The 13812-nt window shown below is 39.0% G+C and overlaps 1 protein-coding gene across 2 annotated transcripts in view; it reads left to right on the forward strand.

Annotated features, from left to right (window-relative positions):
- Positions 1-7810, forward strand: part of TDRD5 (tudor domain containing 5) — a 54483-nt gene extending 46673 nt beyond the window's left edge. For both annotated transcript variants that reach the window (XM_066366035.1, XM_066366036.1), the window contains exon 17: positions 7385-7810. In XM_066366035.1, coding sequence (XP_066222132.1) covers positions 7385-7632 — 248 coding nt within the window. In that variant the 3' untranslated portion in view covers positions 7633-7810. The remainder of the gene's footprint in view (positions 1-7384) is intronic.
- Positions 7811-13812: the final 6002 nt, after the last annotated feature.

The raw sequence follows: 13812 nt of genomic DNA on the forward strand, positions 1-13812 counted from the left end.
AAAGACTATAGTAAGAGATAAAGAAGGTCACTACATAATGATAAAGGGAGCAGTCCAACAGATATCATAAATATCTATGCACCTAAATATATAAAGCAGACTTTGATGGATATAAAGGGCAAGATCAACAGCAATACTATAATAGTAGGAGATTTCAGTACCCCACTAACATCACTAGATCGATCCTCAAGAAAGAAGATTAACAAAGAAACAGCAGACTTAAAGGACACTAGATCAACTTGATTTAATAGATATCTTTAGAACCTTTCACCCTAAGGCAGCAGAATATACATTCTTTTCAAGTGCTCATGGTATATTCTCTAAGATAGACCACGTTAGGACACAAAAGCAGTCTCAACAAATTTAAGAAGTTTGAAATCATATCAAGCATTTTCTCTGATCACAATGGCATGAAACTATAGAAATCAACCACAACAGAAAAACTGAAAAATACTCAAACACATGGAAACTAAATAGCATGTTATTAAATAATGAATGGGTTAACAATGAAATCAAAGAAGAAATTTAAAAATTCCTAGAAACAAATGATACTGAGCAAACAACAACTCAAAATTTATGGGACACAGCAAAAGCAGTCCTGAGAGGAAAGTTCATAGCACTACAGGCATTCCTTAAGAAGCTTGAAAAAGCTCAAATAAACAACCTAACCCTTCATCTAAAAGAACTAGAAAGAGAACAGCAAGTAAGGCTCAGAGGTAGTAGAAGGAAGGAAATAATAAAGATCAGAGTGGAAATAAATGATCTAGAAGCTAAAGAAACAATACGGAGGATCAATGAAATCAAGAGCTGGTTCTTTGAAAGGGTAAACAAGATCGAGGAACCTTTAACAAGACTCACCAAGAAAAGAAGAGAGAGGACTCAAATAAAATTAGAAATGAGAGTGGAGAAATAACAAACGACACAACAGAAATACAAAATATTGTAAGAAAATACTATGAAGAACTGTATGCCAAAAAAATTAAACAGCCTAGGTGAAATGGACAAATTCCTTGAAACATATAATCTTCCAAAAATCAATCTGGAAGAATCAGAAAACCTAAACAGACCGATTACAACAAAAGAGATTGAAACAGTTATCATAAAGTTCCCAAAAAACAAAACTCCTGGGCCCGATGGCTTCACTGGTGAATTCTACCAAACATTCAAAGAACTAATTCCTATCCTTCTCAAGCTATTTCAAAAAATTCAGGAGGAAGGAACACTTCCAAGTTCCTTTTATGAAGCAAGCATAATTCTGATTCCAAAACCAGGCAAAAACAACACAAAGAAAGAAAATTATAGGCCAATATCCCTGATGAATTTAGATGCTAAAATCCTCAACAAAATATTAGCAAACCGGATCCAGCAATACATGAAAAAAATCATACATCATGATCAAGTGGGATTTATTCTGGGGAGGCAAGGCTGGTACAACATTCGTAAATCAATTAATGTGATTCACCACATAAACAAAAGGAAGGAGAAAAACCACATGATAATTTCAATAGATGCAGAAAAAGCATTTGATAAAATCCAGCACCCATTTATGATATAAAAAAAAACTCTTAGCAAAGTAGGAATACAGGGAACATACCTCAACATGATAAAGGCCATCTATGACAAACCCACAGCCAACATTATAATTAACGGACAAAAATTAAAAGCAAGTCCCTTCTAAAATCAGGAACAAGGCAGGGGTGCCCCCTTTCACCACTCTTATTCAACATAGTACTGGAAGTCCTAGCTACAGCAATCAGAAAAGAAGAAGAAATAAAAGGCATCCAAATTGGAAAAGAGGAAGTAAAACTATCATTATTTGCAGATGATATGATATTGTATATAGAAAACCCTAAAGTCTCAGTCAAAAAACTACTGGACCTAATAAACGAATTCAGCAAGGTGGCAGGATATAAAATTAATACACAGAAATCAGAGGCATTTTTATACACGAACAATGAACTGTCAGAGAAATTAAGGGAACAATCCCCTTCACTATTGCAACAACAAAAAATAAAGTACCTAGGAGTAAATTTAACCAAGGAGGTTAAAGACTTGTACTCAGAAAATTATAAAACATTGATAAAAGAAATCAAGGAAGATACAAGTGGAAGCATATACCGTGCTCATGGTTAGGAAGAATAAACATAATTAAAATGTCTATATTACCCAAAGCAATTTATAAATGCAATGCAATACCAATTAAAATACCAATGATATACTTCAAAGATATAGAACACATATTCCAAAAATTTATATGGAACCAAAAAAGAACATGAATAGCCTCAGCAATCTTGAAAAAGAAGAATAAAGTGGGAGGTATCACACTTCCTGATATCAAGTTATACTACAAGGCCATTGTACTCAAAACAGCTTGGTACTGGCATAAGAACAGACATATAGATCAATGGAACAGAACAGAGAACCCAGAAATAAACCCACACCTTTATGGACAATTGATATTTGACAAAGGAGGTAAGAGCATACAGTGGAGTAAAGACAATCTCTTTAACAAATGGTGTTGGGAAAACTGGACAGCTACCTGCAAAAAAATGAAACTAGACCACCAACTTACACCATGCACAAAAATAAACTCAAAACTTAAATGTAAATCATGAAACCATAAGCATCCTAGAAGAAAACTTAGGCAGTAAACTCACCGACATCTATTGCAGCAATGTCTTTGCTGAATTATCTCCACAGGCAAATGAAATAAAAGACAGGATAAACAAATGGGACTATATCAAACTAAAAAGCTTTTGCACAGCTAAAGACAATATGAACAGAATAAAAAGACAAACTACACAATGGGAGAACATATTCGACAATACATCTGGTAAGAGATTAATAACCCAAATTTATAAAGAACTTGTAAAACTCAACACCAGGAAGACAGACAATCCAATCAAAAAATGGGCACAAGAAATGAATAGACACTTCTCCAAAGAGGACATACAGATGGCCAATAGACAAATGAAAAAATGTTCAACATCACTAATCATTAGAGAAATGCAAATTAAAACCACAATAAGATACCACCTCACACCAGTCAGAATGGCGCTCATTGACAAAACAACACGCTATACGTGCTGGCGAGGATGTGGAGAAAAGGGAACCCTCCTGCACTGCTGGTGGGAATACAGACTGGTGCAGCCACTGTGGAAAACAGTATGGAGATTCCTCAAAAAATTAGAAATGGAACTGCCTTTTGACCCAGCCATCCCACTTATAGGAATATATCCCAAGTACACCATATCACCGACTGAAAAAAAGAAATGCACCCCCATGTTTATGGCAGCATTGTTCACAATAGCGAAGATCTGCAAACAGCCCAAGTGTCTGTCAGTGAACGAGTGAATTAAAAAGCTGTGGTACATATATACAATGAAATACTATGAAAAAGAAGGAAATATTACCTTTTGCAACAACATGGAGGGACCTGGAAACTATTATGTTGACTGAAATAAGCCAGGCAGAGAAAGAAAAATATCATATGACCTCACTCATTTGAGGAATCCAAGGAATAATGAGAACTGAGGAACGGAATTGAGACAGAGGAGGGATCAAAGGGACCAGAGGAAAAGAGGACAGAGGGAAAGGGGATGATAGGATGGGATAAACCTCAAGGGAAGGGGAGAGGGGGCAAGGGAGATGTTGAGGGGAATAGGAGGGAGGGGGGATGCATTCAGGGTGACCCTAGAATATATGTAAACACAATTAATTTAAAAAATAAAAGAGTCAGAAAAGTAAATACTTTCAGCTTTGCAGTCCATATGGTCAAGGCAGCCATAGATAATACACAAATGAATGAGCATAGCTCTTTTCTAATAAAATTTTATTTAAAAAGCAGGTTGTAGGCTGGAGTTGGTCCACAGGCTGTAGTTTGCCAGTGCCTGTTGTAAATCTAGCTTTCCATCTAATGTTATTTTCTTTTTGCTTGAAGAACTTTAAATTTTCTTGCAGTGCTGGTCTGGTACTGGTGTATTCTGTCAGCTTTCATACATTGCAAAAAGTCTTTAAGATTATTTTTCTGGCTACAAAGTTATAGGTAGACAGATTTTTCACTGCATTAAAAGATGTCACTCTGCTGTCACTGTTTCTAACGAGAAGTTTGTTGTCATTCTCATTTTTGTTCCTCTATATAGGAGTGCTCCCTCATTGGTGGTTTTGCTTTCTATGATTTCAGTTACCTGGGGTCAACCATGCCTGAAAATATTAAATGGAAATTGCAGAAATAACTTATAAGTTTTAAATTGCATGCTGTTCTGAGTAGCGTGATGAACCCGTGCCATCCTGCTTCGCCAGCCCAAGATACGAATCATCTTTGTCCAGCACATCCTGCTGTCTGCAGTAACCACCCTTCCATCACTTTTTAGTGGTCCCAGTTATCAGACCGGTTCTGAGAGAGGGACACACACACACACACACACACACACACACACACACACACACACACACACCAGAGTCACAGAACTTTATTACAGTATATGGTTATGATTGTTCTACTTTATTAAAACTTATTGTTCATCTCTTACTGTGCCTAGTTTATAAATCAAACTTTATCATAGATATGTATATATGTTTAGGGAAAATAGTATATTTAGTATGTGTTCAGTACTATCCATGGTTTCAGGCATCCACTGGGGGGTCTTGGCACATATCCCTTGTGGATAAGGAGGCACTGTTATGATATGGTATATTCTCTGGATGCTTTTAAGATTTTCTCATTACTGGTTTGCAGCAATGTGATTATAAGGTGCCTTGGTGTGGTTCTCTTCATTTTTGTTCTGCCTGGGATTCATTGAGCTTTTGGATCTATGAATTTATAGCTACCATTAAATTTGGGAAAATTTTCATCGTAATTTCTTTTAAATGGTTTTTTAGTCACCCTCTCCCCTTTTCACTTCAATTTCACATTACACATGTGAGAGACCACTTGGTGGTGTTCCACCGCTCACTAATACACTTTCTTTTTCCCAGTCCTTGTGGTCAGTGTTTCATTTTGGGTAGTTTATAGTCTCTTAAGTATACCAACCTTTCTCATTCAGTGTGTAATATGTTCTTTTCCCATCCGGTCTATTTTTCATCTCAGAAACTATATTTTTCATCTCTAAAGGTTCAGTTTGGGTCTTTTTTATGTCTTCCATTTCTTTTCTCATTATAGCCATGTTTTTTTCCTCTGCCCTCTTGAAAACCTGGAGTATTCTCATTACAGCTGTTATAGTACCCTCGTCTTATGATTCTAGCCTATGTATCGTTTCTGCATTCTGCCATCTGTGTCATTTTTGGAATAAGCCTGTATTGATTGATTTTTCTTCTGATAATAGGTTGTGTTTTTCTGCATCTTTGCATATCTGGTATTTTATTGGATGGCAGACAGTATGAGTTTTAGTGCTGGCTAGATGACTCCTCAGCCCTAAGACTCAGAAGGACCTCTCCACAGGTCTCCTGCTCCTTCCCTCTCCGCAGCTGCCTTGCCCACAAGGTCCAGACTTGGTCTTCTGAGCCCAGGAAGACCTCCAGGCTCATTTGGGTTCTGCCTCCTGTTCTGCAGCCTGGAAATGATCTCCTGGGAGCTAAGGCACTGGTGGGGCTCACTTTGTCGTTCACTCCCCTCAGGGGTCTCTGTCCTGCACACTTCTTGTTCAGATCTGAAAGCTGTTGTTTCATCTGTTTTGTTCAGTCCTCTCTAGTTGTTTAAAGCAGGAGAGATTGTTTTTCAATCCTTGCTAACATCATGTCCGGAAGCAGAAGTTTTGCTACTCTTTTAAATCTTTTGATCATGTGACTCTACTTTTGTATTTTTATACCTTTTAAAATCTGAGCTCACTGAAGACTTCCCTTCAAACCACATTATTGCATTACAATTCACCATCTCCTTTCCTCCCTAGTGGGCATTAATTAAAGTGTTGTGATTGGAGTTTAACTTTTTAGAATAACCTGTCAAATCCTCCTTGAACAGTCCTTAGCCAGGTGACTCAGTGGATAAAGCGTTGTCCCTGTGCACTGAGGTCACAGGTTTGATCCCCGGTCAGGGCACATGTGAGAAACAATGAGTGCACAACTAAAGGGAGCAACGAGTTGATGCTTCTCTCCCTCTGTCTTTCTCTCCTCCCCCTTCCCTATTTCCCTCTCTCCCTTTCTCTCAATCAATGAAAAAATTTTAAAATCTCCTTGAACATAATTTATCACAAATGTGTGGAATATACATGCATTCTACTCTAGGAGCTAGTGCTAGAGATGAAGAAAATACTGGATTATGCCTTTTTCTCTGAATTAAAAAATCTGTGTTTTTAAGGTACGGAGCAGTGCTTTTCAAAATGTAGTCAACGTACTGGTGCCAGTCTGTGAAGTGTTTATGATGGTGGACAGCACAGTAGCACATTGTTTAACTCACCTAGGTTTTTTCTCTAAAGCAAGGCTTTCTTAAAGGAAACCGTGTGCTCTCATTCTCATGTTGTAGGCAGGTAGTAAAACACTTCCCAGACCAGCTGCTTTTAGTAGAACTGTGAGCACACATGTGGGAACGCCTAGCATTCCTTTGGCTGTTTGGAACTCCGAGATGTATGAGTTCCCAGGAATTTATTTCACTTAAAAGGTTCTTTTACCTTTTTTATTTTAACTTCTTTTTGTTTAACTTACTTATTTCAACCACAGTTTACGTTCAGTGCCACATCCATTTCAGATGTACAGCAAAGTGGCCAGAAATCCATGCACTCTACAGAGTGGTTCCTCCAGTGCCCCAAGCACCCTCCTGGCCCTGTACCCGTTATCTTGACATTATTGACTATATATTCCCCATCTGAAATCCACATCTCTGTGGCTCTCCTGCAACTATGAATGTGTACTGCCTACTCCCATCACCTAAAAGGTTCTTTCTCTTAGTTGAAACTGATTCCTAAAGAATTCATGTTATGTTTGATAACTGATTTTTAGAACTTTTTAGCAACCAGTCTTAGTCAGATTTTTTTGTTTGTTTTTTCTTTTACACTGGCACAGGCTTGGAGTTGGGCCCACTTTGGCAGTAGAGAATGCCCAGGAAAAGAAGTAGGGGAACTTAAGGGCTCTCTCCTGGAACTGGAATTCTATCCAGTCATTTTATGATGTCCTAGAAAGCTTCCCTTCCTTGTTCAGAGTGCATTTTCTCTCTTTTTTCCCCCCTTATATAGACAATCATTTATTTTATCTCAAGGCATGACTCCTCATCCTCATTTCCTTTCCATTTGTTGATTGGTTGCTAGTTTCATCTTCTCTGATTTGCCATTGGTAACTGTCACCACCTAACAGAAGATGGTTGTAACCAATGGCCGTAGAGACCTAGACTAGGAGAGAGATGGCAGTGAGTGTGAGAACTCCTTGAAAAGACTGTGCTTTCTTTCTTTTTCAGTGGAAGGCTCTCCAAAGAGCATACAGAACGAAGATTTTTCTAGTAGCCATGCTTTCACAGTGTTCAAAGATGAGGGCCCTGGAACCATGGACCAGCTCTCTTTGATCTTGTCTCCTGAGCACCAGATTTCTCAGAAATTCTACATTCCTCGAAGCACAGCCACTGCCGCCTTAGGAGCTGCTGCCCGCTTAGCCACATCCAGGAGCTTCCTACACTGGTACCCCAGTGTGAAAAGGATGGAGGCCTGAGGGCCTGGGAGAAAAAAACCCACCGCTTAGGGCTTGGTGACTTCCCAGGCCAAAGTGAGTACATATGCAGAAAAAATAGTGTTCTGGTAGTGGAGGCCTCTATCTTTCTTTGTGACTGTATGTTACCTTTATTGTGCTAGCAGTCCACTCTGTTGTGTAAGTATTGGTATCTCATGTTAATTTTTAAATTTTTATTGATGTTTTTTATTCTGTATTGTTTTGTTCACCTTTATGTAATGTTTAATGAAGTTTTATTTTCTTTTTTTTATGTTACTATAGATGTGTTTCTTGTACATATCATGACCGATAAATGGAAACTGAAAAACGAATGTTTTGTGATCCGTATTTAGTAAGACAAAAAGTATCTCACATCCCTAGCTCCAGAAAGCGGAAGTCTGAATTTTAAAAGTGGCTTTTTCTATTTCATTTGAAATCATCTATATCAGAGAAAGAATTCAGGGACTGAATTCTTACCATCATTATTTCTTTGAAGTACAAGGATCAATAAGAAAATCCATACCTGAAGCTTTGGTCCTATAAATACTTCTACATTTGAGAAAATTAAGCTGTCTCTCATATCATCAACTCCTTGGAGATTAATGACAAAATTACAGATTGTTGGAACTTGGATGAGCCATCTCTGTAGTCATCACCGTGCCAGGAGCTTAATGCAGCAGTAGCTCAACAGTGGTACTTAGGCAGTCATGTGACATTATGTTCTCTGAGTCTCTGTGTGAGATATACAACATTCTTTTAAGCTCATAGTATAAACCGTCAAGAGAAAAGAAAAGCCTGAAAGGTAAAATTAAAGAATTGTGAGTGACATTAAGTTTCTTGTGGTAAAATACCAGACTTATTCCCAAATGTAAAAACCTGTACAGAAGCATTTCTCAGACATAAAACCAGAGAAAGGTATGGATTACTGGTGTGCTGCTGGTAGCTAGGTTCTCACTTTACTAGCCTGTCTCCTACAACCTCCTGGTTTGGCATAAATAGGCATAGCTAGTCCTTAGTTCTTTTCTTTCTTCTCTACAATAGGGAGTCTTCCCTCTTTCCTTCTCAACTACTTAATCAGCAAAATGTCCACTGAGGAAGGGAGTGAGATGAGAGCAGATATAAAAATACATTAAAATTTTTTATTTGTTGATTTTAGCAAGAGAGGAAGGGAAAAAGACAGGAACATCAATCTGTTCTTGCATGTGCCCTGACCAGGGATTGTACCAGCAACCTCTGTACTTTGAGACAATGCTCTAATGAACTGACCTACCCAGCCAGGGCTAAAGGTGCATTTAAATTTAGAATCTTACTGCCTGAAACTTTTTTCTTAGTAATAGGTAATCATGAATCAAAGTTAAACCCAAAGTCTTTAAATACTAGTAGTTTTTGGTTTAAAAACTTAGAGAAGGCCCTGGCTGGTTGGCTTAATGGTAGAACGTTGGCCCAGTGTGTGGATTTCCCGGTTCAATTCCAGGTCAGGGTACACAGGAGAAGCGACCATCTGCTTCTTCACTCTCCCCCCACTTCTCTTTTTCTCCCACAGCCATGGCTTGATTGGTTCTAGCACATCAGCCCTGGGCCCTGAAGATGGCTCCTTGGAGCCTCTGCCTCAGGCACTAAAAATAGTTCAGTTGAGCATGGCTCCAGACAGGGGTTGATAGATGAATCCCAGTGGGGGGGGGCACCTGTGGGAGTCTGTGTCTCTATTTCCCCTCCTCTCACTTGGAAAAGAAGGGAGGAAAAACCGTAGAGAAAACATGTAATGGAATAAAATGTAAAAATCTAGATTTACTTTTAATTTCATTTATCTCTAATAAAGATAAACCAATTGACAAAAACAAAAAATGTGATCTGGAAACGTCACAGATGGTTGACCCAACAGAAAGAACAGTTTCTCATTTGGGTTTTTGTCACTTTTTTAAAATCAGACATTGATGTTGGAGAAGACATTTGAAGAGTTATAAGGAGGGTCAATAAACAGTCAATTATGACAGATAAATAGCATATGTGAGACAGGCTACTTCTGACCTAGAGACTTAGAATTACAGAAATTTGATCCAACATGGACTATAGATAAGGAAATTTGAAGCCTAGAAAGACTGACTTGCCTGAAATTAAGTCACATAGCTTAAATTCCCATGTCTGCTCTTTCCATGGGAAAATATTGCAGTTCTCTCTTGTCAGGTTTACATGATCTGATGCCAGAAGACATAGTGTGTGGTACATACATCCAGGAGAAAGGTGGTCTTTATAGCTGAGCATACCCTTGGTTTTGGAGGGAAAGGGGATTGATTTACTAAGAGCTCGTATTCCTGAACACAAAGTAAATAGCTGTGGGCCAGTTCTGCTGAAGAACCCGAAATGGGACATTGTAACATCTTACAGAGCCATCTTCCTGAAGCTTCCTACTTACATTTGTGTAGGAAGACTTTTCTAACAAGCTTCCGATGTCTTTTCAGATTTAAATTCATCTTATTTATAATATATAGTGCCATGGACTGCATCATTCATAATTTTGTGGGACCCACAACTAAGACATTTAAAGGTTTCATTTCCTGTAGCCTATTCAGATCTTGATGTTTTCCAACATGCCGACCAAGGTGCATATTAATTAAATCTGTCTACTTACTTTACACTTAGCCCTATTCGTATGTCTCATATAGTCAGTCACCAGTCAACCTACTAAGTTTTTTATGTCAGCCTAACAGAACCAGAATGCTTAGCCTTTTCTGTTATAACCACATAGACAAATCATTTTAGCTTCTCAGTCAAGGACTACTCTGATATTTAGAACCACAGATGAGTTGTGGGGTACTTTTCACAAGAAATTCTTTGATCTACCTCAAAACTGAGTATTTTATTTATAGCTAAATTTTCTTGGTTACAAACAGTTTTCAGGAAATGCTTTTAGCTTTCTGTTTTGTTTTATATCTCTGTGAAAATATTTTAAATGTTTTTTTTTTAATTTATGAAAAGATGGTATGAATAAGTGTTGACCTGATCATTCTTGGTGTAATTTAGATAAATAATTTGATGAGGAAACCAAATTTATGATTCTCTACCCTCTAAACTTTTATTACAGAATGAACAGGTAGTTATTGGGGTTAGCCTAATCTTTGAAATTTGTAACTGCATTTTATTTTATTTTATTTTTTTTCTCTTTGTATTTTTTTGAAACTAGAAGCGGGGAGGCAGTTAGACAGACTCCCACATGTGCCCAACTGGGATCCACCCAGCATGCCCACCAGGGGGTGATGCTCTGCCCATCTAGGGCATTGCTCCGTTGCAGCCAGAGCCATTCTAGCGCCTGAGGCAGAGGCCATGGAGCCGTCCTCAGCGCCCGGGACAACTTTGCTCCAGTGGAGCCTTGGCTGTGGGAGGGGAAAAGAGAGACGGAGAGAAAGAAGAGGGGGAAGGGTGGAGAAGCAGATGGGCGCTTCTCCTGTGTGCCCTGGCCGGGAATCAAACCCGGGACTTCCACACGCCAGGCCGATGCTCTACAGCCGAGCCAACCAGCCAGGGCTGTAACAACATTTTGTTTAATTTATTTAAATACTTAGGAAGTTGGAATTTGTTTTGTCAAAAATGTATAGATTTTTTAAAATTAGTTTTTGTTGTGATGATTCTGTCAGAATTAAAATTTCACTTAAATATGTGACTGAAAGAATTTGAAAAATCCATTACCTTGTGTAGTAAAGAAAACAGATTTGATGTTCTCGACTAAAATATCTGTCTTCATTTTTGGCATGACCTCTTTATTCTTAAAGTACTTTTTGCCTTTGTAAATCTTTGCTATAAATACTTTTATTCCATGAAATTGGAAATTAATTTGCAGTAGAACCACTTCTTAAGTATCTGACAGACACAAGACTTGTTTTCTTTCTCATGTTTATAGAAACATCAACCCCTTATAACTCATCTTCCATTCTTAAATTCTCTCTTGAGACTGTTCTGCCACACCTTGGGGTGACGCAGACTGGGTTTTCTGATGCCTCCACATTCAGAGACTTTGTTGCGGTGGTTCTGCCTGATGCAGATTATTTCCAGGTGGTTCTCAGACTCCTCTGAAGTGATGTGTGGTACAGACTTCCCCTTAATCTGTCTTTCCAATGGACTCTCAAGTAGAAACCAAAAATGGCTTGGTTCGTTTCTTACTAGAACAGTTACTTGACAAAGCATCCTGTTACTGTCATGTTGTTACTCGTGTTCTGATGGAAAACCTCTTATACTGTACACATGAAAATACCTGTTGGTTGAATAAGACTCTGTGTGTACTATTTAAGGTACTATTAGATAAAGCATATCCCCACAGGGTGTTCTATGTTTCCTCCTCCTGATAACTTCCACATAATGGATACCTGTTTCCCCTTTGCTTAGCAGGGTGAGGATTAAGCAAATGTATATGATATGGGCCAGTGCGAAAGGCTTAGCCTTTCTTTTCTGAATTGTAAGAGTAATGACATTCCTATGCTGATGGAGTAGGGAAGTTGAACACATTGCAAGTAGAGGGGCAGACCATTTGGTTTTAATTAAGTGATAATATCCTTTATACATTTCATGTTTTAGGCAGTGGAACATTTGTCATGATCAGGTAGACAGAATGGTTTTTCAACAACTTTCCGCAGTTGATGCAGATTTGTATTTGCTAAACTTTTTAATTTCAGAAACATCAAAATTTTTGGTCTTTATCCAGTTTCTACTTGGAATTGGTCCAATAGTTGACTTGATCGGGACTCATGAGGCTCTGCAGAGTTGCCTCCAAAACCTGACTTAAGAAAAAAATGAGGCCCTGGCCGGTTGGCTCAGCGGTAGAGCGTCGGCTTGGCATGCAGGAGTCCCGGGTTCGATTCCTGGCCAGGGCACACAGGAGAAGGTGCCCATTTGCTTCTCCACCCCTCCCCCTCTCCTTCTTCTCTGTCTCTCTCTTCTCCTCCTGCAGCGAGGCTCCATTGGAGCAAAGATGGCCCGGGTGCTGGGGATGGCTCTGTGGCCTCTGCCTCAGGCGCTAGAATGGCTCTGGACGCAACAGAGCGACATCCCAGAGGGGCAAAGCATCGCCCCCTGGTGGGCATGCCGGGTGGATCCCGGTTGGGCGCATGCGGGAGTCTGTCTGACTGCCTCCCCGTTTCCAGCTTTGGAAAAATGAAAAAAAAAAGATGCATTTACAATAAAAGCCAAATCAGTTGTAGCAAACATCATGTGATTATCAGTAAACTTGCATTCTGTGCTGGCTTAGCTTAGTATCTTTTTAGATTTACAGTCATTCGACATATTGTAGAAATCAATTTGTGGTATCAAACCTAGAGTTCTGTGTAATTTTTGTCAAGTCTCTCAGCTAAGTTGAAAGAAATATACACCCAGTGGTACTACCTAGTCCTTGGACCAAGTCATTATCATAGGACATTCTTGAGACAGAGCCTTTAATATTAAAGACCATGTGCTTGAGCAACTTAGTAGAACCATCTGTTTGACATCAGTGTAATGTGTAAGAATTTCAAAGTTCTATATGCTATGGATGAATGATCTCTAACCTTTTGTGGGATTGTTGACTTTATTTTAAACCAATGTCAAACACTGAGGACTGTCTTCCAGAAAGCACACGTTCTTGCAAATTGTTCCCTAATCTTAGGAGTCCATGACTTCTGAAACGTACCCTACACTTTCTTGAACAGAAAAATTTCCCTCCTCCACCTGCCTTAACTCTATCCTCTGTGTTCCCTGCAACCACCAACTAGTTGCCTCAGATAGAAACCTAGGAGTAGAATAATCCTTGACTGCTCCCTGCCCTTCACCCCCATGTTGAAGGCCTGTCATGTTCTACCTCCTGAGGACCTCACTAGTCCACCTGTTCCTTTGTGGATCTGCTGCCACCACCTTAGGCCCAGCTACCTTCATGTCTCTTCTGGCACGTAGTAGAATTTTGGTCTTAATTAAGCAAATGAATGAGTAAACAAGAAAGAGAATAAGATACAAATAAAGGTCCATAGAAGTATTGATCTCCTTTCTACAATGCCATGTTCTGAATGTTTGTAAGGCAGAAGGCTTGTTGGGAAAAGTATAATCAAACACAAGCAAACATCCCATTTACACTTTGCACTGAGAATTAAAGAGTATGTGCTCCAGATAACTGAGTAGAAAGACTGGAAGCATAACTAGAACGTTATTATTCTGCACAAACCGCAT

The sequence above is a fragment of the Saccopteryx leptura genome, chromosome 2 (genome assembly GCF_036850995.1).
Source record: "Saccopteryx leptura isolate mSacLep1 chromosome 2, mSacLep1_pri_phased_curated, whole genome shotgun sequence".
Lineage (NCBI taxonomy): Eukaryota > Metazoa > Chordata > Mammalia > Chiroptera > Emballonuridae > Saccopteryx > Saccopteryx leptura.